This window comes from Scophthalmus maximus, chromosome 1, assembly GCF_022379125.1.
Source record: "Scophthalmus maximus strain ysfricsl-2021 chromosome 1, ASM2237912v1, whole genome shotgun sequence".
In the NCBI taxonomy this organism is placed as follows: domain Eukaryota; kingdom Metazoa; phylum Chordata; class Actinopteri; order Pleuronectiformes; family Scophthalmidae; genus Scophthalmus; species Scophthalmus maximus.
This window is the reverse complement of record NC_061515.1, coordinates 12180253-12207565: the sequence shown is the minus strand read 5'-3', so window position 1 is coordinate 12207565 and position 27313 is coordinate 12180253. Positions and strand designations below refer to the sequence as shown.

Genomic DNA, 27313 nt, shown 5'->3' with positions numbered 1-27313 from the left:
ATTCTTAAAAGATTATGTCAGTTTGTCTGACAATGGTGAGTTAAATTCATATCTCACTTCATACACCCCCTCCCTCTCTTTTGCAAACACACCACACACACACACACACACACACGGGATTTGAAACCATGCACCCACTAAGTGGAGGATAGTAACCACCCAGCTCACATCAGATGTGAGAGAACGGCAGAGGAAGAACACGCATCCTCATTTAGTCTGTCTCCTGATTTTTTAACTGAATTGTTTTTTTAATCTACCAGGGACCAGGGGCAGATTCTGTAAGTAAAAACTAATTTGTACATAAATCAGAAATAAATTTGTTCTATTCCTCAGTCGTTTTGATGTAATGGTAGTTTTTATATAACAAAAAGTCTCAGACCATGTTCCAAGTGGCCTTAGACTTTTGGACCTCACTGTATGTGCATATTTTAACCCATATTACTAACCCTAACCCTTTAACCCATATTACTAACCCTAACCCTGCTTAAATTGTTATTTTTAATGTCGATCAATAATTTTTCATGAGTGATGGTTTCCTATGATATGTCAAATCATTATATAGTCAGCAAATAAACAATTATTATACTGTAACATATTGTCTGACTTTAGAAAAGATCACACATGGTCTTGGGATAAGACATTATTAACAAGGTCAATATTTGTCTATCTTTTTTTTTTACGCATTTGCCGGTAATCACTGAGGGCATATCCAAATGAGAAGTCAAATGAATACAAAGCAAACAAACAAAATGGCAAATACCAAGATGCAAATGTTTGGAAAGCTGTTTGTCCCGACCTGATGTACCAAGAAAAGAGAAGTTGACAAAATGTTTTTTTCCAGTTCATCATACCTGTTTGTCACGTCATGTTATCCCCCAAGTCCAGAGGCTATCCCATCGGATAGGCACCATGGATGGTAACTAGGGTGGTGTGAACGCACATCATTAGAGGGAGGATGTATGGCACACAACTTCAGGTGGTTCACATGGAGACAGGTTCCACAACAACTGAAGACCTATGTGTATTATGTTATGGGAATAAAACCAATGAAGAAATACTGTATCATTTTAAAAAGGCCCCCAAAAAAATGTGTTGATATTAATGCACCATCATATCATCATGTTCAACAGACAGGACTTTTCACCATGACTTTTAAAGGAGGGACATGTGCCTTACTGCTCATTGTGGCCTGTGCAGCCTTGGGTAAGCAACAATACCCCCACACAAACTGAGTCCATAACTGGGAAAAGAAAAAATACATGCATTTTATTTGTGTGTTATGTGTTTTTCCTGCTCAGCGAAGCCCAAATATAAGGTGCCAGAAAAACTTGACTTACAGCACATGGTCAAAAGACTGGTAAGTCATTTGAAGGAGGAACAATATAAAGAAACCACCGTGATAATTATTTTTAAAAAATCTAACTAATTGTCAATATAATGTTTTACAATGTCTAACCCTATACATCTGACGATGATGTGTCTGTTCTTTTTTTTGTGATCAGATGATGAGGTGCCAGAATAAGGGTGAGAAAACTCTTTTCAGTCACTTTTCTGTGAAATTAATTGAGTGTGGGAGAGACTTTAGACAAAGCTAATGCATCCATGATGAACGCCCACTGTAGCATGAGTCACAACTAATTCTTGGAAGTTATTCAGAACAATTCTGACGCGTTTCACCTGTGCAACATATAAATATGAAGAGTTGCTATGTTGCAGGATACCATGTGCCAATGATGATGCTGCAGAACTCTATTTTCAATTATAGGTAATTCTGCATGTGTGTCTGTGTTGTGTGTTTGCTTGATCTGAAGAAAATCTCAAAAAAAGTTTTCTTTTTCACCTTGAATATTCAAAAGAGTTGTTGTCATTTCTTTTCTCAAAAGATGTTATGTTTCCGACTAGCCATTTTAAAGCACAATGATATGACGTGAGACGTTTCTTTTAAGCTTATATGCATGTTTTAGCCATTTTTTGATGAGGAGATTTATTTGCCTCAAGTCGAGAAAATGTGAGGATGGACCAATTACTGTCAAGACATCTTTGTTGAATTTGTCTGGATAATCAAAAAAAAGGAATCAAAATATAAAAAACAACACGTGATCTTTAATACCAGCTCTACACAGATACTTCATCCGTCCCCATGGGGAAATTGATTTGCAGCGACAATCAGGGCATTTTTCACACACCAACATAACAGAAACATCAATAGACATAACTTACACTTACATTGTACTTTTAAGCAGCTCTGGATGACAGAGGAAGATATTTGGTCCAGACCAGCTGGACATCCTGATTTTTGTGCATCTACTCTACTCACCCACTCTTGTTTCCGCTCTAATCTCTCACTCAGTGGTTTGCCAAAGGAGGACACATCTGATGACTCATCCAACACCAACCTTTCCACTTTTCTTGATGATCTGAAATTAGCCATTGAGGGCACAATCAAAGATTCGGTTAGAGTCCACATGGCTGACTCCGATCAAATGGTGTGAAGATGCATGAACACACACACACACACACACACACACACTCACACTCACACACACACACACACGGTTGTACACTTTAACCACTACTACAAAATGTCACTCACAAAGAAAAACAACGATTGAATCATTTCATCAATTTTCCAATGTAATAATATTAAACAATATTTTCCTCTATTCCTATTTCAAGATATATTCAAAGGGCTGGTTGTCTCAGTTGTCTCTTTTCTCTTTGTTTTTTGTAGACAAACAACATGTGGAATTGCACCACTCTTCGAAAAATGATCAGGCTGATGTGGAATTCTTCTGTCAGTACACACATGCCAATATCTTGAAAAAAACCTGACACATAATGCATGGATGACTTGATGTTGGTCTGTGGTAGTCTAATCATACCCGTCATCTCTTAACAGGAGGCATCTGCATGTTACATGCAAGCAGTTGTGGCCCCTCTGTCCTGGAAGACTTTGACCATGCAGGGTGAAAACAGTATAAACCCAGACCACTATGACACGCTGCTGTGGGCTGCCAGACCTGCAATGCAGGATTTGTCTTCTTCAAGAATGAACCTTCCGACCAAAGTGGAGGCTCAGTACATGGAAAAGATGTGAGTATGTGATTACGTACTCCGCTGTCCATCAGCAACTTCGAATTTTTAAAACTGCTGTTGGTTCCAGGATGATGATGCTGAGGGAGGTGCACTACACCATGTCTCTGGGTCAAAGAGCTCGGGTGGCAAAATGGGCAAAAGAGCAGATCGCTCAGAAATACTTCAACTGTACTTTGACGCCACCATCAGACTCAAGTTCAAGAGAAGAGTCGAACACATCCGGTCAGTAAACACTTTTGTACAATAAGTCACACATTCCTATAAACAGCATTCACCTTTAACTATTTAGAAACAAATCCGATGGATTCATATAATCTTCTGTTGAACGGAAAGAAGAAAGAAGGAAAAGACAATTTGGCAGAGAAGCTAGAAATCATAGGGGGAAAGAAGGACGAGTTTGGAAGAAACTCTTTCCAAAGTAGAAGGGACGAATCAGAAAGAAGCTCAGCACTTGAGAGATGAAGAAGCTGCAGAGACGAGAAAAGAGGGAGACGGTGCAGAACAAGAAAGAAAAAAGGTGAAGGAAGCAGCTGAGATGAAGCAAACCAGATGCACGAGAAGGAGACGAGAACTAGAGGAGTGCGAGACATACAAGCAAAAGGCTTCATGCAAAAAATCATGCAAAGAGGGTCATTAACTAACATCACATCACAATCATTTATTCTGCAGTACCTGTGGAGCGCTGCAAACCTTCACTGAAATGGCTGAACTTGAAAGCGATGACCACAATGGGACCGTACCTCTCTGGTTTAGCACCAGGCGACGTCGATTCTTCTGAGAAGGTGAGGTTACAATGAAAATCAAAGACTGACGAAGAGCCAATGAAACCGATAGTACCAAATAACAAGATATTCATTTTTATCTCTGTTGGTTTTGATACCTTTCGCTTTCTCCTCTAGCTGTGTGAATTTTTCCTGTCAGGACAACTCAAATCCACCATGAGCAGGGTGACAAACATGAAACCCAGCCTGAGCAAGATGTTTCTCCAAAAGATTCAGGAGTGCTTCAATGGAAGGGAGGAGTTTGCGGAGCATGTGGACAAGTGTGTATTCATGCATGAATGTGTGGGCATGACAACATTAAAAATGGATCAGAATCTGGTTTAAAAAAACGATCTGGCCCTACATGACTGATTCTCAAAAGATATTAGATTTTTCAGATTTCCACCTGGAGGACAGATGAACATACTCCTGTTGTCCCAGAGGTTTTCTATTCACTGTGCACGATTAATGTCAGACCATTGTTGTTCTGTTGTTGAGTGCAGGTCTTAGACATACCAATATAAGGGCGAGGGGCCTCATCACAGACACTCTCTCCTGATGAAAGAAAATGATATCAGTGCCTTCAACCCTCCTCAGGCTCGGCCCACTGGCGTGTTATTACGATGCTCCAAAATTGCCTCCTGGCCTCAGCAAGAAGCTCCTCTCTCAACTTGCCAACTGCGACAACCCCAGAATCACACAGGTATCACTGACTTGCTCATACTTAGCCGTACTTTCACACATGTCCGTCTTCAGCCAGGACCGAAGTGACAAATGTCATGAATGTCATCTTTTGTCGTCTCTTGTCTTTTTATCCTATCCCGACTCAAGCTGAAGAAGCGCCTTGTCACGTCTGTGATGGCCAATTCCATCACGGCGGAAGCACTACGTGAGCTTGGCAGCAGTGTCACCCTGTTGTCTCTTAAGCAACTGTCCTCACTCTCTGCCACCAATCTCAAAGGCTTTCTCCAAAACCTGGGACCCGAGGCCCAGTGGTCAAAGAGCCAGCAGCGCATTCTGGTCAATAAACAGCTGGAGCTCAAAAAGGTAAGTCTGCAGGGTTGGCAGTTTGTCTCTCCCTTGATGCTGGTCTCATTCTGTTTTCCCTCAGTGTAAAGTGGTTTCAGGTAAGGACCTGATCGACCTTCAGTCAGTCGCAGAAGGTTTGCCGAGCTGTGTGCTCAAGCACGCCAAAGCCCAGGAGATCCTGGACGATCCAGAGGCTCTGAAGAACATCTCCAAGCGGATGGGGAGGGGAAAGCTGAAGGCCATGCTGCATGGGGTGAGTAAAGGGAGAGAAGCAGGAAATAGAGGCCAAATTCTGGAAAGGCTGTTAAAACAAAGATCTAAACATATGGATTCAATCTCCACTTGAAAAGATGGTGTTATCTGTAATACCATTAATATACAGCTTAAACATCATTTTGGAAAAAAATGTATGATTCTCTTTGGCAGCTTCGGAATGTGAATCCCCCGGAGCTGGTGCAGAAGTTGTCTGGCCCTTTGTTTCGCACAATTTCTCTAAACCGCCTGAAAAAAGCCAACATCACCTCTTTGGACCAGGTGGAGGATAAACCATTGACTCTGACACAGGTACATATTTAATTGTTAAATAAGGCTTTTGAGCTAACTATGTAATGAGATTTACAAACAACTGGGACCATGTTTCCCTCCTTGTCGTCTCTTCCTTAGGCAGCATACGTGGCAAAAAAGATGCAAGACCTTAATCGGTTTAAGTATAGGTAAGACATACAGTATGAAATATAAATATGCATCAATTCGAAATGACGGTCATTTCTGTGGTGATTAAAGCTCTTGAATATTGGTCTCTATAGCGTTAGGTATTTGCCACTAAATAACCAAGTAGCATCCTTAATCTTCTATATAATTAAAATGTTCTGAATGTATATAGGACCACATTCATGTTAGGAGATGCATGATAAAATAGTTTTATTATCTGCATGTTCTTGTTACTGTATGTGCATTCCTGATATTGCTTCACAAGCATACGTTCAAAATGTTATTGATTGAAACAGGGGGCTGCGTTCAGTCATTCAGGGTATAACCTGTAAGATGATTGACAAAATTGAGGACAAAAAAGACACATGGGACATGGCTCTGGCCATAACAGAGACGCCACGGTGGCTATCCAAAGTGCAGGTAGGCCTATATATACTCATGCATACAAAATATGCACCGTTATCTGTAAATAAAACATGTGTACAGTTTTACCAATCGAAAACAAACTTTCAGGCAGGATGTGCTGCCCAAAAGCTTTTTGCGACTCTGGAGAAAGAGAGAGCCGACTATTTCAAAACCATCACAGATGAGGAGCTGGATAAGATTCCTACGTTCTTACTTCTTCACCTGCCGTAAATGAACACTCATTTTCTCTGCCCCTTTAATCAATGTTTTTACACGTTGTCACAGTGTCACAGCCCTGAATCTCATTTGAACCATTCCAGGCCTTCCAAGGTGATGGACTTGCCTGACGCGGTGTGTCCCGTGTTCCTCGACAAAATGGAAGCGGCCAACCTGAGTTCGTTGCCTCTCCGTGCCCCGTCTCGCCCTGCTGTTGTCCAGAAGGCACTGCAGTGTCTGGCAAATGTACGCAAAAGGACACACACTTTTAGTGCTTTAATGATGATGATGATGATGATGGAGCAATCTGGCACTTCAGTCCAAGATTAGACAAGACAACATAAAAATAATCCTTCCTTGATTCCCATGGGGGGAAATCCGGATGTTGCTGCAGCCAAAAGACATGATGAGTACAGGAATAATCAAAAAATGAAATAAAATAGAACTACATAAAATAACAATGAGACACGGGACAGAAATGTACAAGAGAATAGTGCAATACAATCACAAAGTGACAGAGTGATATCATAAGTAGCAGCAAGTGAGATTGTCATATGATGTGATGATGAAAGTATTCTTGGAATTATCTGCATTAATATGGAGGAAGCAAAAAGAGTACATCACGTACAGTATATGATACAGTGCATTATAACATTGAATCAGAGGTACACAATGAGGTGAACTGTTGTAATATATCATAACTCAATGAACTGTGCTGCAATACAGCTCAGCCTAAGATATATGATAAATATAGTTGAAAATCTATTGTAGGCGTTCAATAGGGATGACATCTGTTGACCGAGAAGCCACATAATATAGTCATCAAAACATTTCATAAGCTCTCCAAGCATCTTTTCATGTCTTTCCTTAAAAATTTGCGACCGCTCCATTAGGCCCGTGGCTGCACACGTGCGACAACTGCCTGAGACGTTTACTGTACAATTGCAGGGGGAAGATCTGTCCAAACTTACCACTGAGGACGTGTCCAGGCTCGGAGAGCTCTTGTGTGAGCTGCCTGCCTCCCAACTGCGCCCCATGAGCCTTGATGTCCTCCGCTACAGCCTGCTCACCATGGCTTCCTGTTCGCGCATTCCTAAAGGCCACCGGGCAAATCTTGTCCAACTGGTCAATGAGACTTTTGGGTAGGACACTCACTGGAGTTACTGCAGAAAGATAGACAGAAGGAGTCTGATGCATTTAATCAAAAAAATATATATTTTGCAGGAATCCATCTGATTGGTCCGCAGAGACTATGGAAGGAGTGGGTCCTCTCCTCTTTTGGGACAACAATGCCACAGCTGCCCTGCCCAATAAGGTATATGTGGCTTTTCTCTTTTTTCTCCACGTCACCTGGACAGTGATGCGGCTCATAATATCCTCTGTTATCCCATTTCACATTTTCATCAATAAACCATCAGTCACTCAAAATTAAGAGGGAGTTGAGCGCCACTCTTCTAGGTGCCTCGTATTCTTCGTGACACCTTCATCTTTATTTTCTTTCTCTCTGTCTCTGTTAGCCTTGGATGAAGGATGTTCTCCATTTTCTGAGGTCACGCCTTCCCCGCGTCTCAGATGCACTGAAGAAGAAATTATTCGATCTCACCACCAATCCCACAGCATCAAATGCAGAACGTAGAAAGCGAGCAGGTGAGGAAGCGATATTTTGTGTGTGCTGATAATTGTTTGCACGCATGGTTCCACCGTGCGCTTCTATTCGTGCTCTGTGTTTATTTCCCGTCTCTGTCAGCTGACATTAACACCAGCGGAAAAAATGGAGTACCCACTGTGGAGTTGATCCAAGAACTGGAAAGTGACAATGTCGACTGGACAGCTGCACAGCTGGAAACGATGTCAACAGAAACCTTCCGTGCTTCTGTGGATATACTTGGGCCCATCGCTGGCTACAATGCAGACCAACTGGCCGTGCTCAGTAAAAAAGCCACCGAGGTACAGGGCGACTGAACTTTATGGTCCACTTTTTTTTATCAAAAGCAAGACCCTCCAGCTTTATTAAAAGATTTTAATGGACCCTCTTGGTGACTTGGGTTAAAAAAACTGCACCACCCTATACTGTATTGTCTCCGATATTATATCATTTTTCCAATGGTGCAACTCATTCAATCATAAATACTTACAGTGCACAAAGAATTTAAAATGATCTATTACTTATCAGCTACAATGTAAATGGAATTCTAATCCTCAAAATAAATTCGTCATCCACAATTTTGGCAAACATAGAAAAGTGCATCCCGGACGTTCTCTCCCCTTTATTTTTGAGCCAAGAGCTATGGACTGAACAGTTCAATATAATCCAATGTTTCCACATGTTTTTACAGGCCTTTGGCCCAGTGTCTCAGATGACTGAGAGTGCGGTGATGCAGATGGGATGTATAACCCAGGGCTTCTCTCACAAAGACCTAGAGAGGCTGCCCTTCTCCCTGGACGCCATGGAGGATATTGCCCACTGTGGCTGGGACGAGTCACAGGTGAAGTGCAGAAAACAGTATCACATGCTCATGACTATTGTACCGATCCTGCTCACGATTTTCCCTAATCACAAAGACCCCAATTCTCAATAGATGACGCCAGTGTGGAAGGGGGTTGCTAAATACAACAACCTGACGGCGCAGCAGCTGGGAGCTGCAGAGATGGTCGCACTGAACCAGTTCATCTGTGGCCTCACCTCCGTCGAGATCCAACAGCTGGACATGGAAGCTTTCAAGTTTGTGCAAAACACAGAACACACTTCTGTTACACATATTCCAATAACTTGTCACACCAGCCGACGAAAGGGGATGTAGCCCAGCGAGAGCACCAACACTAAAAAGTAATTGTAGATGTTCAATATAGGGAGAAAAAAAATGTTATGCCAAATACTTTTTCCAGGCTCAACACAGCAGGCATTTTAAAAAAACGTAAAATTGCCTTTGGTCCGTGCAGCCTGTTTTCAACTATCCATGCAATGTGTGTGTGTGTGTCACAGGGATGCTGTGGGCTCAATGTACGGTGTCCAGTGCCCCTATGAGGTCGCACAGCAGTTTAAAAGTCTTGCTGTGTCAGCGTTTGAAGACCCCAGCACCTGGACTGAGGCGCGAGTGTCCGACTTAGGCAACATAATCGGTGAGATCATCCCCTGTGTGTTTCTGTGCCCTCTGCAGGAAACCAAACTCAACTGTATTACTCCTCAGAAGTGGAGCAGTGTACTGACCATGTTTCTGTCTCCCTCAGCTGGGTTGAATGCACCTGAGTTGGCGTCTCTGAACCCGTCTGTCGGTCCGTTTCTCTGCGCCACCTGCATACCGCTCATACCAACAGGCAACTTTGCTGTAAGTAACTTTTCCCTTGTTCTTTTCCTTCTATCAGGTTCAGGTGAGAGCCAAATCCTGTGGCGGGGAAAAAAGTATATTTAGATACTGGACTGTTAAGTACAGCTTTAATCCAAGTCAGCTTCATTTAAGAATTTTCTACAATCGAGTTTCTGTTCTATTGAATGGTGTTTATGATGTAATCAGATGTAGAAAAGTGGATTCACAATAAAAACTGATTTGAACAAGTTTTTTGGAACAGAAATGGGTTTAACATTTCAAATAAAATACAATAGAAATACTGCATATTCACTACTAACTGTATGCACTAGTGACAATAAATTAACGTAATATCATATATGTTTATGTATATACTGGAGCTTTTAGACATAATGAGTACTATTACTTTGGTAAGTTTTATCATATTTTGCAGATAAAACTTTCAATGTTTAACTCAAAAAAGATTCTGAATGTGAGTTTATTTACTGTATACATCGTTGTGTTTCCCAAGGATTTGAACCCTCTGACCTGCGTGTCACTTACTGTTTTTCCCTCCAGGCACTTTCTGTCGCTCAGCTCGAGGCTCTTGGTCCTGACAACGCTGCCGTGGTGACCACTGAACAGAAAGCTGTGCTTGGAACTGATCAACTGGCCGCTCTCGACAGGGCCGAGACCGGAACTCGTCTGCAAACACCAAAACCCGCAGCAATCACCCCAGGCCAGTCGGGTATGGAGACACATTCTCATATTCCTCCTTCTATTTTTCACAGCTGCTGTTGAAACCTGGCTCGTTAAAACCCATAAAAACTTGGTTAAAAGTTAAAGCTTATGTTATCTGTGCTCCCCTCTCTGGTTTTAAGTGGAAGTGAGTTTGGAAAAGTTGTCCTGAAGAAGTGGAGCCTGAGGTTTAACGTGTCACGTTTAAGAAAATATATACATAAAGAAGCTATAATTAATATTTTCATATTAACAACGGATCACATGACTATCTGCATGTGGAAGGGGGCTCTCCTAATAAATCCACATACCTATCATCCAACTTTGCATTTCAATGAATCTCTTCAGAGCTTTTTAGCATCTTTCAGCTCATTGTTTTGGTATTTAGGTTCTTGACTACTGTTTTCATTTCTTCTCTGCAGCGTAATTTTCAGTCAGAAGGCAGAAGTCAGAAGTCGGAAGGCTGTTCAACAGAAAAAAAACTCTAAAAACTTTAACAGTCCAGAAACAAAGTACAGACAGGCAAACTTACACAGACGCTGGGGGGGTAGGGGGCTGAGTGGGGCTGTTGCTACCCCTACTGGCGAGGGTTGTAACTACAAGACAAAAAAGACAATCAATTAATAAAAAATATTTCATTTCATCGTCTGCCGTGACATCTTTAGAGTTGCAGTGTAGCTGTCCTAACATCGGCCCATTTAAATTTTTCTCATATTTGAGTTAATTTGTGAACATTCAGAGTATCGTCTCCACGGCCTGATCTGATGCACAAATCTAGAACATGACATGATTTTAAGGGTGATAAAAGTAGGATAGATATCTCAAAAAAAGAATCTGATTCCTTTCAATTTTGCATTCTCTTGTTGTGGATAATGTTTCAAAACTGGTATAAAATTATGATGACAAAAAAAAAATGAATTAACTGTCTTGCTGACTAACTTCCAAAGTCCAAAGACTGGGAAGAGTTTTGCTGTGAAAACTAATCCGCTTCATCAGAACTGAATAGTGTGATTCGATGCAGCAGAGGAGCAGCATCAGCAAAGTTTTGAGTCATATATTGTTAAATCCTGATATGAAATCACAACATTCCTCGCTCCACTTGAGCAGAGCACAAAGAAAAGCACAAATACAGAAATAGAGAAAGAAATGGCGTAGTGATCATAAAATGAATTCAACCTTCGTATCCTTCTCTCTTCCAGGAGCTCCGTCACTGACCGTGGAGGGGATCTCGGCCTTCATGAAGCCTGTTCTGTTTTTCCTCATAGGGTTCCTGTTGCTGTGAGACCAGAGTCACAAGTCACCTAAAAGCAAAACGTGCAGCAGCTTCAGTTAATCACAAACGCTATCGATTTAGATCACATCATTTTATCATAGATCACTTGTAACTGCATTGCAATTCTTCCAAGTTAATCTTATTGTTGATGAAGTAGATTGATTGTCTGAGATAATTTGTCACTAGGCCAACACCAGGCCAACATAAACAAATGGCCTGGTGTTTAGTTTAAGGATTCTATATTGTTATTTTATTTCCATCAAGTTTAAAGTTAAATATTAAAGCTCTACATATTTATGAGAAAGTATATTTTAATAGAATTAAGAGAAATATTTAATGTTTGTCAGTCTGGGGATCTTCATAAGAGCTGACAACTTGGAGGATGATAATCATGAATCAACTTACTGTTGAAATGGTGTTTGCAGACCAAGAAAAAAGTTGAAACAAGACAATGTGTGAGTTTTTTATTAATTTTCTCTTATAAACATTTGGTTAGAAATTGCCTTGTCAATGCAAAAAAACTGAAAAGGGTAAGGTAAATAGGAGTTGTAAAGCATTGGATGATCTCCTGAGAAAGTAAACACAAGCTCACAGCTCACTGAGGAACGCACAATAAAAGAACAGTTCTTTTTTTCAAACTCAGTGATATCGATGCATGGATATTAGCTTGAGCTATGTATTCTGGGGTTTGAGACATGTCAATGAATTTGTCTAAGACAAACAGTCACTAAACAAGAAATCAAAAAACACAGCACACAAAATATTTTCAGCACTCACAACATAATAACATTTCTCCTCTCAGACCTTTACACCATGACACGGATTAGGTAAAGAGCTCTGTCCAGTGTCAGTCTCATGTCTGTGTAGATTTGGATTCCAAGTTCCAAGTTTTCCATTTTCTTGGCAATGCCAAAGACTGTAGAAAAACCCATGAAATACAAGGTTCAACATGTTCTCAGGTTCTTACGAAAGTCTAGGGGAACAGACATAATCACATACACACTGATTACAAAGTTGTGTTTTACAATAATGTCATGAAGGATGCTTTAAACAAACATATATGCCCACATACCAAGAAGCAAACATACATCATTTTACTTCCATCTCGTTCCCCGAGAGGGAATGAATCAGTGTATCTGGTGTAAATTCAGAACATTTCACTTGAAAACTAATGTGAAATGTTAATTTCAACAAGGTTTGAGGCCAGTAACTACAAAGTGTGTACACGTCACATCATCGTTGACCATTTTCCAAATCGTTGTTTTAAGTCTGTGGATTCAATTCTTGTCTTTCACATTTTTTGGTCCACATCACTTCAGGACAATAAAAATATAAAATGTGCTGAGAAGGATACAAGTAAGGTAAACATTTGATAGCAATAGGTACAAGTCTGTCTTTAAACAATACAGACGTACTGTAAATCCGATGGCCTCCGACTCCTCCAGTCCATACAGTGAGATCCCTTCCTAAAGATCGCTGACAGTGATGGGGGACAACAGTCCTTGTTTTGTGCAAAACTGTATTCCAAAGTGTCAGAATTCTGAGTGCGACTCATGATAATGTTGTTTATCTTTTTCCAAAGTTACAGTCTTTAGAAAACACTATTCTAGTGTTAGTATGTCAATGTAATCTGATTACCAATCAAACCTATAAATGGCTGCCTTTGAAGATGGGAAACTTTTGCTATCATGTGCTCTAGAAAATGGCTGACGATGACTTAAAAGTGTACACACTTGATAGTGACGACGCGCGCGCAATCTCAAACACCATAGTGATTCCTTAGAAAATTTATAAAAACAAGGAGTTGACAGTAAATGACACCTGGGTTGGCGTTCGACAATCCTCCTCCTCAGTAGGATCAGTGTCAAATATCAGACACATTCCATTGCTGTCGATCAACAGTCACAGTAGGATTTGAATTTAACATTCACAGTTCTCCTCTCGCACACACCGTTGACGTGGTCACAGCAGTGAACTAGTCAGACTAACGGTCCACTCACTGGGAAGTAGCGCTGATCTAATCAGTATCACTGAACACAGAAATACAGCATTAGATCCTGAATGTCAGAGGGTTACGGCTGGTCTCTCAACCAGGGAGAATCACATTTTACTTTTTTACAATTTCTTCACATAAAAACTCTGTTCAGTCTTTGGTAACATTAGTGCATGAGTGTACTCACCAAAACTTACACGAGTAGTCGACAATCAAAAAGGGTATTTTGAGACGTTATCTCCACCTACCGACGCTGGTCTTCCCCTCGTATCCTACGCCTTATGTAGTTTTCCCCGCGTTCCTTGCGTTGATAAAAGCCATGCCATGAGTTCTGAAGTGTGTATTCAGATCTGATGCCTTTTCGAAATGTTTACCGCACACCTTGCAGGCCAGCGTGTCCTCATCCTCCTTTGCCTGAGATGCGGAGGGCTGAGAGGAGGGGGATGTTGGTGCAGAACAATCCAGAGAACTCTTATCATCGTGGTTCCTGCTGTTACCAGGGGAAGGAGCTGGGTGCGTGCTGAGGGCTTGCTGGTTGTCAGCGTTTGCCTCTCTCATTTTGTGAGTGATGAAGCGGTGACGTGCCAAGGAGGAGGTGGACGCGAAGCAGGCGCCACACTGCAGACACTGCAGGCCACCGCCCTCTGTCCCCCCTCGCCTGTGCTGGCTGATGTGCTCGAGGAACAATGTCTGGTCCTCAGTGGCGAAGCCGCAGGGGGCACAGCGAAATCCAGAATCGGGAGGCGTGTGTGTGTCAGGTGCAGAGGAGGTGGACCGTAACTTCTTCACAGGAGTCATCCCATCTGTGGACTCATCGATGTTCTCTGTCACGGCTCCCCTCCGTCTCCGACGCGGCCCCACACTACTGTCCTGTTCTGAGGAGCTGTCGGCCTCATCTCCGCCTCTCTGTGACCAGAAAAAGATTAAAACAAGTGTTGTTGATCACAGCTTAGTAAATAACTCTTCCATGTCAGACTTAAAAAAATAAAGAGGAATGACATACCATCAGTGTGTCCTGGCTCACAGTGTCCATGTGTCTCAGCTGAACGTGCCTCTCCAGCAATGCTCTACTGCTGAATGTTTTCTTACCCGCCGTACAGAACCTTCATATGCACATGCAGAGATATACACAACATGGGTTTCTGATTTAAGTGTGTCTCACCCCTGGTAGAATTAGGAAGGAGGTCACAGATCGATTTTAATAGGAGACAAAAGTATTGTAGGAAAGTAAAGATATTCTTCTTTCAGCAGATGTAACACACCACTCTAATTTACAGCTCTAATATTCTGATGAAGAAAATGTTTGTACTAGACAGGAAAAGGTTCACAACAACAAACCTTAGGATAACCGTTTCATACTGCATGCAGGATACTCACTGGCAGCGGAAGCCACGATTCATGACTTTGTGTTTGTCTCTGATGTGACGTCTCAGACTGGAGGTTGTGGTGAAGGAGCTCTCACACTTGTTACAAGGGAACTTCTTCAGAGTCTACACAACACAAGCACATACAGTGCACTTCCATGATGACTTCAAATAATGCATGTATGCATGTGGAAACACAATGAATTCAGTCGAGTTACCTTGCCGTGCTGTTCGGTCATATGGGTGATGTAGTCTTCCCGGTCTGTGTAGCGTGCATGGCAAGGCGCACACTTCCACCCTGAGGGGGTCTTCATCCTCTCCTTCTTCACTTTCTGTTCTTTGTCTTTATCTATCAATTCCTCCGCATCTGAGCTTTCTGACTTCACTGAAGGCCGTGAACGAGAAGAAGTAGCTGGAGGCAAAGGCAGCTCTTGTTTTAAGGTGGGAGTCTTGTGGGTCTGAGGAACAGAGGAGTCAGGGTAAAAAAACACATCATGGGGGGGCGGTCGTTTTTGCCTAAACACATAATTAGATATAGAACAAAGACTTAAATGTAGTTGTACCTTGAAATGATCCATTAGGGAATTCTTCTGAGAAAACAGCTTCGTGCACTCTGGGCATTTAAACACTTGCACCTTCTGATTGGTTAAATGAGTGTCAAAGTGGATGTACAGCAGGGGCTTGTGGGTAAAAACGGTGTCACACATGACGCATTTATAGATCAATCTGTGGAGGAATAAAAACTGGCTCAATTAATTGTAAGAGAGAAATCATTTTTCATGTCAAAAGACAAAAGCTTTTAAATCTGAGTGAATGTGAACGCAGTACATTGCCTGTCCCTCAGTGAGTGTCGGATGTTGGGTAGTGATGTGGTTCTGTATGCTGGGGGCAGATTTGAAAGCCATGGGACATCTGGGGCATTTGTGGAAGATGTCGCAATGAGCCTGCTGGATGTGAGACTTCACTGAGTTCAGCCCGCCAAACACCACCTGGCAACTGGAGCATCTGCACAGAGAGAAAGAGAAATGTGAAAGGACAAAGAGAAGAGAGAAACACAATGGGTGTAACAAAGAGCCCATGTCACACCTGTATCCGATACGGCGGGCAAAATGCAAACAGGTCTTGTCCAGGTGTATTTGAAACCGCGGCTGCTTGGCCGTGCCGCCACACTCTGGGCACACGTGTGGTGAGCAGCCTTGGTGGATGCGTTGATGAGCTGCTCCACTGCAGCTGTTGGGCAGGAGCATGGGAGGAGAACACTCAGTGCATGGCTGGAGGACAACAGAGGGGCCAAAGGGAGGAAGTAAGTTTGAGCTCTGTTCACATATCATGAGAAAACAAATGAAATTTCTCTCTGACTCATTCATACACTCACTCTCTGACTCACTCTCTGACTCACTCTCTGACTCATTCTCTCTCTCTCTCTCTCTCTCTCTCTCTCTCTCTCTCTCTCTCTCTCTCTCTCTCTCTCTCTCTCTCTCTCTCTCTCTCTCTCTCTCTCTCTCTCTCTCTCTCTCTCTCTCTCTCTCTCTCTCTCTCTCTCTCTCTCTCTCTCTCTCTCTCTCTCTCTCTCTCTCTCTCTCTCTCTCTCTCTCTTACGGTAGTGTGCGCTGGTTTGATCTCCTGAAAGTGCTCAGCCACTTCCTCTTTGCTGCTGAACTGAGCCAGACACTCGGGACATTTGTTGCCCGTGTGCTGCACTTGGTCCGTTTTCTTGTTGGTTGCTCCTTTGTGTGACTGCGATATTGTGTTAGAGGGGACCGGCCCTACAGAGGAAACCGACTGTGTTGAAGAGGAAGTCAGGAGAGTCGGAGAGGGCACACCTGAGGAATCAAGGAGGAATTTGAAGGAAAATTTGAAGGAAAAAGTTAACAAAAAATGATGCTGGCTCGAGGACAGAAACAATGCTCACTAACCCATTGCCGTGGGTTCCTGCTGACCGATCATCTGCTCCACAGGTACAGTTTTCATGACCAGGTGTGAACACTGCATGATCAGGCCTCGCTCCTTATGCTCTCTGGCGTGTAGAAGCAGGCTACACTTGTTGAAAAAGGCCAAGCGTTTGGCGCAGTGATTACAAGTCACTTCAATCCTCAGCGAGCGCCGATCGTAGTGTCGGGCCAAACTCTGCTCCAGGGCAAAGGCATCTCCACACTCCAAACAACGGAAACCCTGCAAGAGATGTTTTTCATTATCTGGCTAAATTTTACATCCTTAGGAAAACAGTTTAATGGAGCTAATGATCTGTTGTAGGTTTGTGGCAGAGATTCCTAGTTGCAGTTTACACATTTAGGGCCTTACACATTTATATTGCTTGTTTTGTCTGACCCACAGTCCAAAACCCAAAATACTAACTTCACTATCACATATCGCAAAGACAAGGCGCAAATCCTCACATCTGAGAAGCTGAAATCAGCGAAAGTTGGGCAAACGATTTACTGATTATTATCATATCATTGCTGACAAATATTGATGTTGAACGACTAACTGATCAGTTGATTAATCATTCTATACAGTTCTATTCATTCTGAAAGATTTACCTGTGCAGGCAGAGGAATGCCCCACTCTGCAGGAGGAGGTGAGCTCAGGTCTGGTTTATAATTGGGCAGCAGGTTCTTGCTATTGAGGATTTTGTTGAACGCTTCTACCAGGTTGGTCTGACGCTTGGATATGATCGCGCCGGTGTTGTTGACTATGGATGCTGGTCTGCCGCCACTTTGAGCGGTCAGAGGTGAAGGAGCAGGGAGTATCACCCCACTGTTTAGAGTCTTCTGGCCCAGACTGTGCAGGTTGATCCCACCTGGGCTGACGCGATGGGAGGAGATGGAGGGCAAGGCTGCAGTTTTTGTGATGCTGACAGCTGTGGGAGAAACTTTAGGTTTGGTGTCCACTGCAGATTTTTGTTTAACTGTATTGGAACCATCTGGTGTTGCAGCACATGCATCTTGGAGCATCGAAACTGCAGGCGACTGAGATCTCTGTGCCAACTCCCTCTTGGCTTTTGTATTATGACATTCTGGTGAGGATTTTGAACTATCCACAGCCCTGGGAGTGGCTCTTGCACTTCTGATAGGTGCCACCCCAGTCACTTTTCTTGTGATTTTGCCTGTAGACATTTTGATTTTAACTTTGAGGGGGCGCAGTGGTGATGGATCCATCTCTGCAGGACCAGCAGACACCGTATCCTCAGATAATGTGCCACTGCCAGCACCAGTGTTCTCCTCGTTTAACTTTTCTCCATCTCCAGCCATCTTTTGACTAAGCTCCTCCATGCGGCCTGTCCTGTCCTCTTCGCTAGGCCCACACTCAATGAGCTCTTCTTGGTGATGAAATTCTGTTTGGTTCACTGCTAGACCAGTTGTTTGGGCCAAATCAGGACTGCTGCTTCTATTCGGGACCAAAAGACCTGTCTCACTGGGTGGAGGGCTCTCAGGTGAGTCCCTCTCATCAATCACATGCTCTGGGTATTTCTCTTCTTGGACTGATGCTGTGATGACAGGGGGGAGGCAGTCCTTTGGGCTCCGCAGCTGAGGAGTGGCACACGGAGACCTGGGGGTGGTAGGCTGCCCCTCATCCTCAAGAAGGGGTTTAGGTTTTTCAGATTCCAGAGTAAATGAGAGACGAGGAGGATGAGAAATGTCACAAGAAGTGGTGTCAGGAGACCCAAGCAGCTCAGACTGCAGTTTAAATTTGGGAGGGGAGGACAGAAGAGATTCTGGGCTTTCTTGGATCACTAGCGGACTTCCTAAGTCTGGTTCCGAGTCAACATCATCTGATGTCAGAACATGCTTAGGTCCTGCTTTAATACTCCCGTTTTGTGGTAGAGGGGAGGATGATGAATTACGCAGGAGACAAGCTTCTTCTTTCTGAGGGGAGCGTGGAGAAAGTTGAGGGCTGACGGAGTGCGGAGAGCGAGTAGTTGAGGAGTTGTGGCCAGCACAGGTCAGAGACTGGGCAAAGAGGAGGGGCTTCAAACTGTCCATCACATCAGTCGTATGCTGGGCCGATCCAACCTCAGCTCCTGTATCGTCATCACCCTCATTATCAGTCAGGGTGGACCTCAACGGGGAGCGCAAGGACCACGCTCCCCGATCCCGGGGAACAGAGCCCTCAAAGCCGTTGGCTGTCTGGGGCTCCACGGCAGCATCGGCAGCCAGTTTGGGGCCAAGCTGTGAGCTGAGGTCACTCAAGTGGACCTGAACCCGGGAGGCCAAGTCCCCACATGAGAGATCGTCTGTTTTATCGCGGACAGACTTCTCCTCCTCTTCGACGGACTCGGGGCGGCCGGTGTTCTTCACGATGACACTGACCACGGGGCTGTCGCTGTCCGAGGCCGGCGAGCAGGGGAAGCCAGACGAAGAGCCGCTCTCTCTCCCGTCCGCGGTGGTCCCCGCCTCGTCCCGCTGCTCCTCGGGACTTGACTGGATGGCCTCTTTGGCGTCAATGTCGGGGATGTCAAAAGCCGCCAGCAAGTCGTCAAAGTCTGGGGTCTTCATGTCCCCCATCGCCGACACAAGACACGCAAACCTATCGAGCCAAAACAAACCAACAAAAGGAAATCTGGAAAACTGACATACGATTCACTTCATCGGGACGCGTTGACCGAGCCGAGCAGAGACCGATTCCACTTCGCCGTCTCACAGTGAGAACAGCTGTTACTACAGCGGGCTCCGACGCGTTAGTTCCCGGCGACGAGCCCGAGGTGTGCTGCGACCCAGCGACAGACCCGCCTGGCGATCAACATCGATGTTCAAAGAAGCAAAAGCGAGTCAAGACAAACTTGCCGACGTCGAACTCAACTGTCATGCGGCAACAAGTGGCAGCGTCAGCTAACGGCTAGCTACACGATTAGCATCCACCTGCTAGCTGGCCGTGCTAACGTCAGCCGGGCTACTTCCCTCGAGTACAAGAGTACAAACAGCTCGGGTGGACGCTCACCTAGTGCAGTGTCGATACGTCGAGTTCAACTCCCGTTACGTTTACTCTGGTTGAGACTCACATTAGCTCACGCTGGTGTTTCATTTTTGTTACCTGCTAGTTGTCCGATTGGTTCCTGACTTTTACTCTCGGACGCAGAAGTTTCCCGTCACCAAATCATGCGACAGTCAGGGAGTTGACTCCGCAGGAGTCGCGCACATGCTCGTGTTTCCACTAGTGTTGTTTACAGATCGAAGTTAATTCAATTAAGTGGCGTTACACTCCAGACTCGATCCCTGCTTGCTGCTTAACACTGTCCTCATAAATTGTCATTTTGTTCTTTTGTATAATAGAGTAACACAAATGTAGTATTCTGCAATAAAAAATATTTTACAGATGCCACCTGTTTACATGATTGTAATGCCGTCCAACATTCTCATGAAAGAAGCTATGAAAACATAGAAGCATAACGTTTTGCTTTTATGTATCTCCCTAACTTTACATTAATTCATTGTGTATTCATCCAAAAGGTTATTAAAAAAGTTTTCAAAAAAAAACTTAGCAAGTATGGAAATCTCAATAGAACAGTCATTAATATTTAGGAAAAATAAGCAGGTAAAGATCAAAAATGTTGCAGCCTTCACAACTGTAAGTAAATTGCAAGAATCACGTGAATTGTGTAAATTTATTAAGAGTCGTAATCTGCCCATGATGCTGAGTACTTATATTAGAAAAGATTCGAAAGCATCTGGTTGACACAAAAAAACTGACATCAGAAGTCTTTTACCTAAAGTTGAGAAAAAAAAAAAAGAGGCAAAAGATGTTTACATTTACACATCTACATAAACAAAAGATGAACAAAACATTTCCTGTGTTGAGGAGAGTAATACCATTGCTGTGAATAACACATGCAGTGCAATTCTCATGTCTTTTATTTGACATATTTTCAATTCTTATTTCTTTTTCTCCTCATCTTTCTTGGCATCGGCTTTAGAGCCAGTCTGGGAAGCCAGAGAGCCCATTGCATTACGGATGGCTTCATTGTCGGGGTCAACTCCAGGAAGGTTTTCCAGGACGCTCTGAAGGAACTCTGGATCCTGCATTGCATCGAAGTCCTCATCATCCTAGACACAGATAATAATGTAATGTAACTAAGCACCAACATAGCAATCATATTTTGGTCTAATTTGGTGCTTACCTTTGCCACACTGGAAGTCGTGTCAGCTCCGGTGTCCATGTCCTCTGCACCAAACTCTGCAGAAATAAAAAAGAAAAGAAAAGAAATGTTCAAAAGCAGATACCTATGCCACAAAAGAGAATAAGGAAGTGTCAGTAATATTAAGCATTAAATAGGCTCTTACACCTGGAATAAAGAGACAACTGTTAAAGCAGCTGCAGAAACAGTTTGTTTTTTCTACACTTTAAACATATTGCATTTCTCATTTCCAAAAAAGTATCAAGATTCTGCTCTAAATTAAGTTTGATTATATATTTCATAATGTTGAATTGATGCCCACTGAATCCCGGCTTGTACTGTAGGTCATTAATTCTCTGGTGAAGGAAACTCTGAATATTCAAAATCCATGTTTAACCTGCTCCTGGTCCCTGCATGGACATCTGCAGAGCGTAGGCAATCTGTTCATCCTCTGTCATACGGCTGAAGTCGGGTAAGGCAGGCTTTGAGGACTCTGTATGTGGAACAGACATCTTCAACAGGGCATGCTCAGACTCTGAAATAGAAAGAAATATATGCTGTGTGAGCACACTCATCTGGAACGCTATAAACCCTCTGTCTGCAAAATTGAAGGGAAATGGGCGAATCAATTTTTCCAACCATCTGCAGCAGGAGAGGAAATGCCAGCTTCAGCAGCTGATGCAACAGCAGCTCTGCGAGCTTCATCCTCCTGTCGTTGTCTTTGCTCCTCCATAGATACTCGCAGAGCCTAGAGAAAAATAGTACGAAGAAGAAAAAAAACTGCAATTGAATGCAATTGAAGCATAGCCTCATTTCCACGTTGTACGAGAAAAACATGTTCTTTTTCAACTGTGTAGTAAAACAGCTGGGAAAAGAAATCAAAACGACAGGCAGACATAACTCTTAATACTAGCAATGCAGCAAAACGGGACAGTCAAAATGATTAAATGTTGTTTTGAAAGTAGCTGATGATTTGTTCACAGGCAAAATACAAGAAAAACTCAGATTTTAGTGAACTTTACATACTACAACGAACTGTCTTTTTTGGGGGGGTGCACCCTAAAACACCCAATTTTACTGCAGCCTTTCTAATTTTTATTTGACATATACAGATAAAATACATTACATACAAAAGATTACAAAGCATGTTGCTTTTTTCTTTTCCTTTTTTTGCGTTAATTCTGATTGCAGCATCGTGGAGGGACTGATATTTCCCCAGCTCTCTTACCAAGGCTAGCTCTGGGTCTGCACTTGGATCCACTCCAAACTCAAAGTCACTGGCACCCAGACCCAACACTGCACCTCCCTCTCCAGCCAGGATGGGCGAGGAGAGCAGGGCATCAGCCAGACTGGGGCCTGGAGGCACTGTGACCAAGTGGGAGCCTGCTCCTTCTTTACCATTCAGGGTGTTGATGAAGGCCGTCAGCTTTTCTGTGTTCATCTCCTGCAAGGGAGAGAAAAACCGAGGGTGGGCATGTGGACCAGCAAACATGTTAAGACGTGATAAAATGTACAAAATAGCAAATATTTGAGGGTGTGTGTGTGTGTGTGTGTGTGTGTGTGTGTGTGTGTGTGTGTGTGTGTGTGTGTGTGTGTGTGTGTGTGTGTGTGTGTGTGTGTGTGTGTGTGTGTGTGTGTGTGTGGTTGTGCGTGTGTGCGTGCGTGCACGCTTTGATGAAAAGAATACCTCCTCTCCAAAGTTAATGATATCCACGTTGACTTTTTCTTTCTTCAGACGCTTTGCCATTTTGACCAGCTATACGAAAGAGAAATACTTTAGCTGATACCACCACTACATGTTATATTAGGGTCCTAACACATATACTGTATAAGAACCCTGGTGTCATGCAAATGAAAAGGTGGCTCTTTCAGGAAGATGCATTTGTAAGGAAGCACCAAAGTTACCCAGATATTTAATCCTCATTTGTGAAGGATGTCACTGGATTGGCTGTCTGCACATTTCAACTGATAGTGTGATGTTTGACTTGACTTGAAAAAAAAAAAAGGCCTTTGCTTCTGAGTTTGTTCAATGAGTAAACCCAGGGATACCCATTGCTTTGGTGTATACATGCAGTAAATATTTATCTGACTTTCCAAATCTCAAAAGTATGATATTGTTGAAAGTCTCTCTGGTAAAACATGACAAATAACCAAATGGAAAACATTTGTTGACGTTTCAATTTAACTCACTTCTTTTTCATTGTCCTCCACTGGGCTGCCAACAAATGCAATAATGCGCATCTTGTGGTTTTTGCCCTGTCTGTGCTTCAAGGCCAACTACAGAGAGAAACACAGCGAATAAAATGTAAGACCTTATGAATTGGACAAAATGCATTTAAGTGACAGACAGATGAATACGATCTTTTTTTACCCCAGACATTTCACATGCAATAGTGTTAATTAAAGACATTTATGAATGGTGCATTATATTTGGTCGAGTGAATATCAGGTCAGGATCAGGAATGGTTTACTGGGACTTATCCTGAGACAGTAGTATGTCTACTAGTATGCTACTAGTTACTCCTGTACTTTTTCTGCTATGACAAGTCAAAATATCTGGTTAGAAAAAGCCTATAATGTCTAATTATTATTGTTCATACTCTTAAAATTTACTTTTTTCCAGCTCCTCTATTTGTATCCCGCACAAGGGGCAGGAGAACATTACTTTACCATTGTGTAGTAAAAGATCACAAACTCACATGTGCCACCCTGATGCCAGTGCAGAAGCAGATGTTGCCACGAGGCTGCACAGCATGCAGCTTTGATAGTATTCTCCCCGTGTCTGGAGTCAGTGTGGTCAGCACTTCACAGTTGCTGCACAAAAAAAATAACTTTGATAATATCATCATATTTCAAATGTCACTTCACTAATTCAAACACACTGCCTCTTACTTTGCCATGGTGATGAGGCCAACGTTGTTTTCGGGGTTGCTGCGGGTCTTAGAGTGACAAACAATATTAACTGCATCCTGCTGAGCCTGCAGCCTGGTGGGTAGGAAGTCTCCATTTCGCATGTATTCACTATTATCCACACTATGAAAAATGAACAGCAGGGTTAATAAAAAACTGGTTCCATGCAAACATATAAAATTACACAGATTGGAAAAAATATTGGTTATACTTATATCCACATGACAATACATATATCTGATAGGAATACTGTCCAAAATGTGAAAATAGGTGGATCAACCGAGAAGCAATAGGACGGTTTAGATAAGTAGTTAATCGCTGGATTTATTCATCAAGCAGAAATGTAATTTAACATCAACATTTACTGATTCCGTCTTCCCCAAAAGCCAAGATCTGCAGTTTGCTATGATGTTAACATGTCATGTTGAAATTAAGGAATACATGATGGGCATCTTCACTATTTCCTTACATGCAATTGAGCAAAAAATAATAATAAAAACAATCACATGACGAAAAAAAGGATGAAAAATAAATGAACACAATAGACGTCAATGTGACGCCCCCTGCAGCACAGGGCCACCTCTTCAACTCGGTTTGGACACTGTGTCCAGAATCAAAGGATGGAGCGTGTTTGTGATAACCATAACGAAATAGCATTTCGGTCCAATAGAGGCAACAACACACTCCCTTGTGTTGACAATGACTGAAGGTTCTGCTAGCGTGCTAATGCTAACGCGTTGAAAACAACGTCAGGGTTTCACTTCCTATCACGAGGCTCAGTCTGGACGTTACAGCTGCGGTGCACGAACACAAGGACGAAGAAGAACAACAGCACCGATTCGCGTCAGTAAAGAACTGACACGTCTAATGTCCGTGATCGGCCAGTGAAGCTGCTGGTTAGCGGTGATGCTGAAAGCTCACTGTAGCTAACGCTAGCTAGGTGACTCAGGGGGGCGCCTGAGCATCTTAAATCTAACGTATATCGAGCAAACCTGCACGAATGTCTCAGTCAAACGACACCAGGACACACCGCGTACTGCTCAAATGATCGCTTACTACGAATGAGGTGAACCATCTCAGTTTTTACTATTTTAAACGTATTTCTACTTGCTTACCAGACCATGGTACTTTCAAGCCCCATCTTCACGTCTGTGGTCTGTTACGTTCGACGCGATGGTTTGTGGGTAATGTAGTTTTTTGTGTAAAGACAAAAACAATGTGGGGAGAAAAAAAGACCCAGAATTTTAAACAATGTTACGATTGTTAGCATAAAATGTAAACAAAAAAAAGAAGAAGAAAAAAAAAGAACCTGAAGTTTGATTCAATCTATCTGTCAACAGCGTTTTTTAAAATGGCAAAGGGCAATGTTGAAAACGGGGCCCATTTGGAGCCCTGGGCTCTGCATGCATGATAGCATAAATGTCAACCATGCAAAGTTTGTGCAGTCAAACTTGTAGTGCAGTCCGAATTATCTGGAGTGGCTGTATGTGAGAACGCAAATTGTGTCGATCCTGGCATCTTGAACTTTTTCCTGCCAGCCCCCTGGTAAAAATTCCAGAAAATGTGAGCCCAAAGTGAGAATACAGCAGGGAAATCTCCAGAAATTTCACAGCAAGTGATGATATAACTGTTAACAAGACCCCACAGCTTTCCGCAGCTTAATAATCAACTTGTCCTGCCTCCTGCATGCTCTACCCAGACACCACAGAACACTGTCCTGCTGCGTACGCCACATGTGAAAGGAAAACTCTGCAGCCACTATTTGCACTTGCTGTCTCTCCCGCATATCATATCTGAAAACAGCTATCGTTTGTTCAGTGAGTATGATAAGATGCTTCTTTGGTGGCACCTTTCTTGTGACATTGGGGCAGAAATGAATCATGCAGGTTTGTCATTAGAATAAATGATGCCCCTTCAGACTCCAAAAAACAGGTTACCCAATGTGTGTTGGGAAAGAGTACACAGTCCTCCATTATGAAATCAAATCAAACAACATTTTACAAATAAAAGCTGGTCAGACAGCCCAAACTGCAGCATCCCAGTAATCCACATCCACGCCACAAGGTAAAATACATTCTATATCTATTCTTATCATTTGCTATTTGCAACTTATCCTATATTTTGTTGATTTACTTAAATTTCATGATAAAAAAAAATATATCTATACTATTTTTTTGTTAGAAAAAAATGAATGGCTAAATTGTCTTCCAAAAGAAAAGATTGAAAAAACATGGTGCTTGGAACCAACAGAAACTGCCGAGCTGTGATTATTGTGCAAAAGTGATTTATGACCATAAATTACTGCAAAAAGACTTTCCCATTTTCAGTGATACTAAAACAGGCTTTTTGAAACCTTAGATGGAGAAACTTTTCCTTTTGATTGTGGTGATTTCAACATGTCTCGCAGAACCCAAAGGTATGTTACCCTTTGTTTAGTAAAAAAAAATAAAAGCAACTTTCGAATGTAATATTATGGCCAGAATTCTTCAGTTGTATACATTTCAGAACACGTTTTTTTAATGTGGTCAGTATTCTCACTCACTCTCCTCCTCTGAAAAATTATCGGTTTGATTTTCCATCTGTGCAGATCTGTCAGGCAAAGTGCTCGTCTTCACCAAGGAGACCAACAGCGACTTTGTGAAACTCCAGACGACTAAAACCCTTTTCAGTTCTGCGACTGTCTGTCTGAGGTGGTCAACTCAAAAAGTCTGAGTATTTGTTAATGTTTGAAGGAATTTTTGGCCCAGTTTCTCACAGTTGGCACTTTTGTTCTGTCCAGATTCCTCACAGATCTCAAAAGGACCTACTCACTCTTCTCTTTGTCTACGTCTGACCACTTAAATGACTTTCTGTTCTATAAGCCCAGTGAAGATGTCTTAAGAATCCATGCTCGGGACGAGGCCACAGACTTCCTGTCACTGTCATTGCCTGCAAACACGTGGCACTCCATATGTGCCACCTGGCGCTCTGACAATGGGTTGGCTCAGCTGTGGGTGGATGGCCTGCCAACCATCAAGAGATACATCATATCTGGAAAGCCCATCAGCGGAGCACCTAGCACCATTCTGGGCCAAGAACAGGACACCTATGGCGGTGGTTTTGAAGCGAGTCAGTCTTTCATTGGTATGATTTCTAAACTCCACATGTGGGACTATGTCCTGTCTGACATAGAGATCAAACGCTATATGAATGACAAATACTTCACCCCGGGCAATGTGTTCAACTGGGGATCCCTGGAGTATGAGATCACAGGGCTTATTTTGGTGGAAGATGACCCAGAAAATATGTAACCAAGTGTAAAACAGTGACTTTGTCACTTGTCACCACATATGTTGCAGAATTCAATACCTCATGTGGATGATATGTTCTGTAGAAATGATTAAAATCTTTCCAGACACTTAAAAGGTGGTAGTACTTTTTT

At 42.8% G+C, this 27313-nt stretch overlaps 4 protein-coding genes across 6 annotated transcripts; 2 read left to right on the top strand and 2 right to left on the bottom strand.

Annotated features, from left to right (window-relative positions):
• Positions 1 to 56: 56 nt before the first annotated feature.
• On the top strand, positions 57 to 11960 carry otoa (otoancorin). The gene is made up of 29 exons (XM_035629931.2): positions 57 to 278; positions 1131 to 1203; positions 1299 to 1357; positions 1503 to 1524; positions 1717 to 1765; positions 2351 to 2486; positions 2732 to 2794; positions 2900 to 3093; positions 3164 to 3318; positions 3766 to 3878; positions 3996 to 4138; positions 4455 to 4560; positions 4689 to 4904; positions 4969 to 5139; positions 5313 to 5450; positions 5550 to 5599; positions 5894 to 6017; positions 6111 to 6229; positions 6323 to 6464; positions 7167 to 7360; positions 7443 to 7533; positions 7736 to 7865; positions 7966 to 8165; positions 8555 to 8704; positions 8798 to 8940; positions 9202 to 9338; positions 9447 to 9544; positions 10082 to 10250; positions 11440 to 11960. The coding sequence occupies exons 2-29, from the start codon at positions 1146 to 1148 to the stop codon at positions 11520 to 11522; spliced, it is 3453 nt and encodes a 1150-aa protein (XP_035485824.2). The 5' UTR covers positions 57 to 278; positions 1131 to 1145; the 3' UTR covers positions 11523 to 11960.
• Positions 11961 to 11962: 2 nt separating this feature from the next.
• On the bottom strand, positions 11963 to 20168 carry znf687a (zinc finger protein 687a). The gene is made up of 10 exons (XM_047332744.1): positions 17411 to 20168; positions 16787 to 17042; positions 16470 to 16693; positions 15957 to 16141; positions 15699 to 15875; positions 15434 to 15596; positions 15089 to 15328; positions 14884 to 14996; positions 14510 to 14609; positions 11963 to 14412 (listed from the first exon to the last, which is right to left on the bottom strand). Exons 1-10 carry the CDS (start codon positions 19373 to 19375, stop codon positions 13786 to 13788), a joined length of 4050 nt encoding a protein of 1349 aa, XP_047188700.1. The 5' UTR covers positions 19376 to 20168; the 3' UTR covers positions 11963 to 13785.
• Positions 20169 to 20453: 285 nt separating this feature from the next.
• On the bottom strand, positions 20454 to 25110 carry LOC118307939 (26S proteasome non-ATPase regulatory subunit 4). The gene is made up of 10 exons (XM_035629935.2): positions 25008 to 25110; positions 23875 to 24015; positions 23682 to 23796; positions 23173 to 23259; positions 22670 to 22738; positions 22211 to 22426; positions 21622 to 21730; positions 21380 to 21517; positions 20986 to 21041; positions 20454 to 20911 (listed from the first exon to the last, which is right to left on the bottom strand). The coding sequence occupies exons 1-10, from the start codon at positions 25031 to 25033 to the stop codon at positions 20741 to 20743; spliced, it is 1128 nt and encodes a 375-aa protein (XP_035485828.1). The 5' UTR covers positions 25034 to 25110; the 3' UTR covers positions 20454 to 20740.
• Positions 24609 to 27296, top strand: LOC118307955 (female protein). 3 transcript variants are annotated; one of them, XM_035629938.2, is made up of 5 exons: positions 24609 to 24958; positions 25592 to 25709; positions 26251 to 26308; positions 26480 to 26582; positions 26672 to 27296. In XM_035629938.2, exons 3-5 carry the CDS (start codon positions 26251 to 26253, stop codon positions 27180 to 27182), a joined length of 672 nt encoding a protein of 223 aa, XP_035485831.1. In that variant the 5' UTR covers positions 24609 to 24958; positions 25592 to 25709; the 3' UTR covers positions 27183 to 27296. The 3 variants fall into 3 exon arrangements, with proteins under 3 accessions (XP_035485831.1, XP_035485829.2, XP_035485830.1); XM_035629936.2 differs by lacking the exon at positions 25592 to 25709; XM_035629937.1 differs by lacking the exons at positions 24609 to 24958; positions 25592 to 25709 and adding an exon at positions 25745 to 25956.
• Positions 27297 to 27313: the final 17 nt, after the last annotated feature.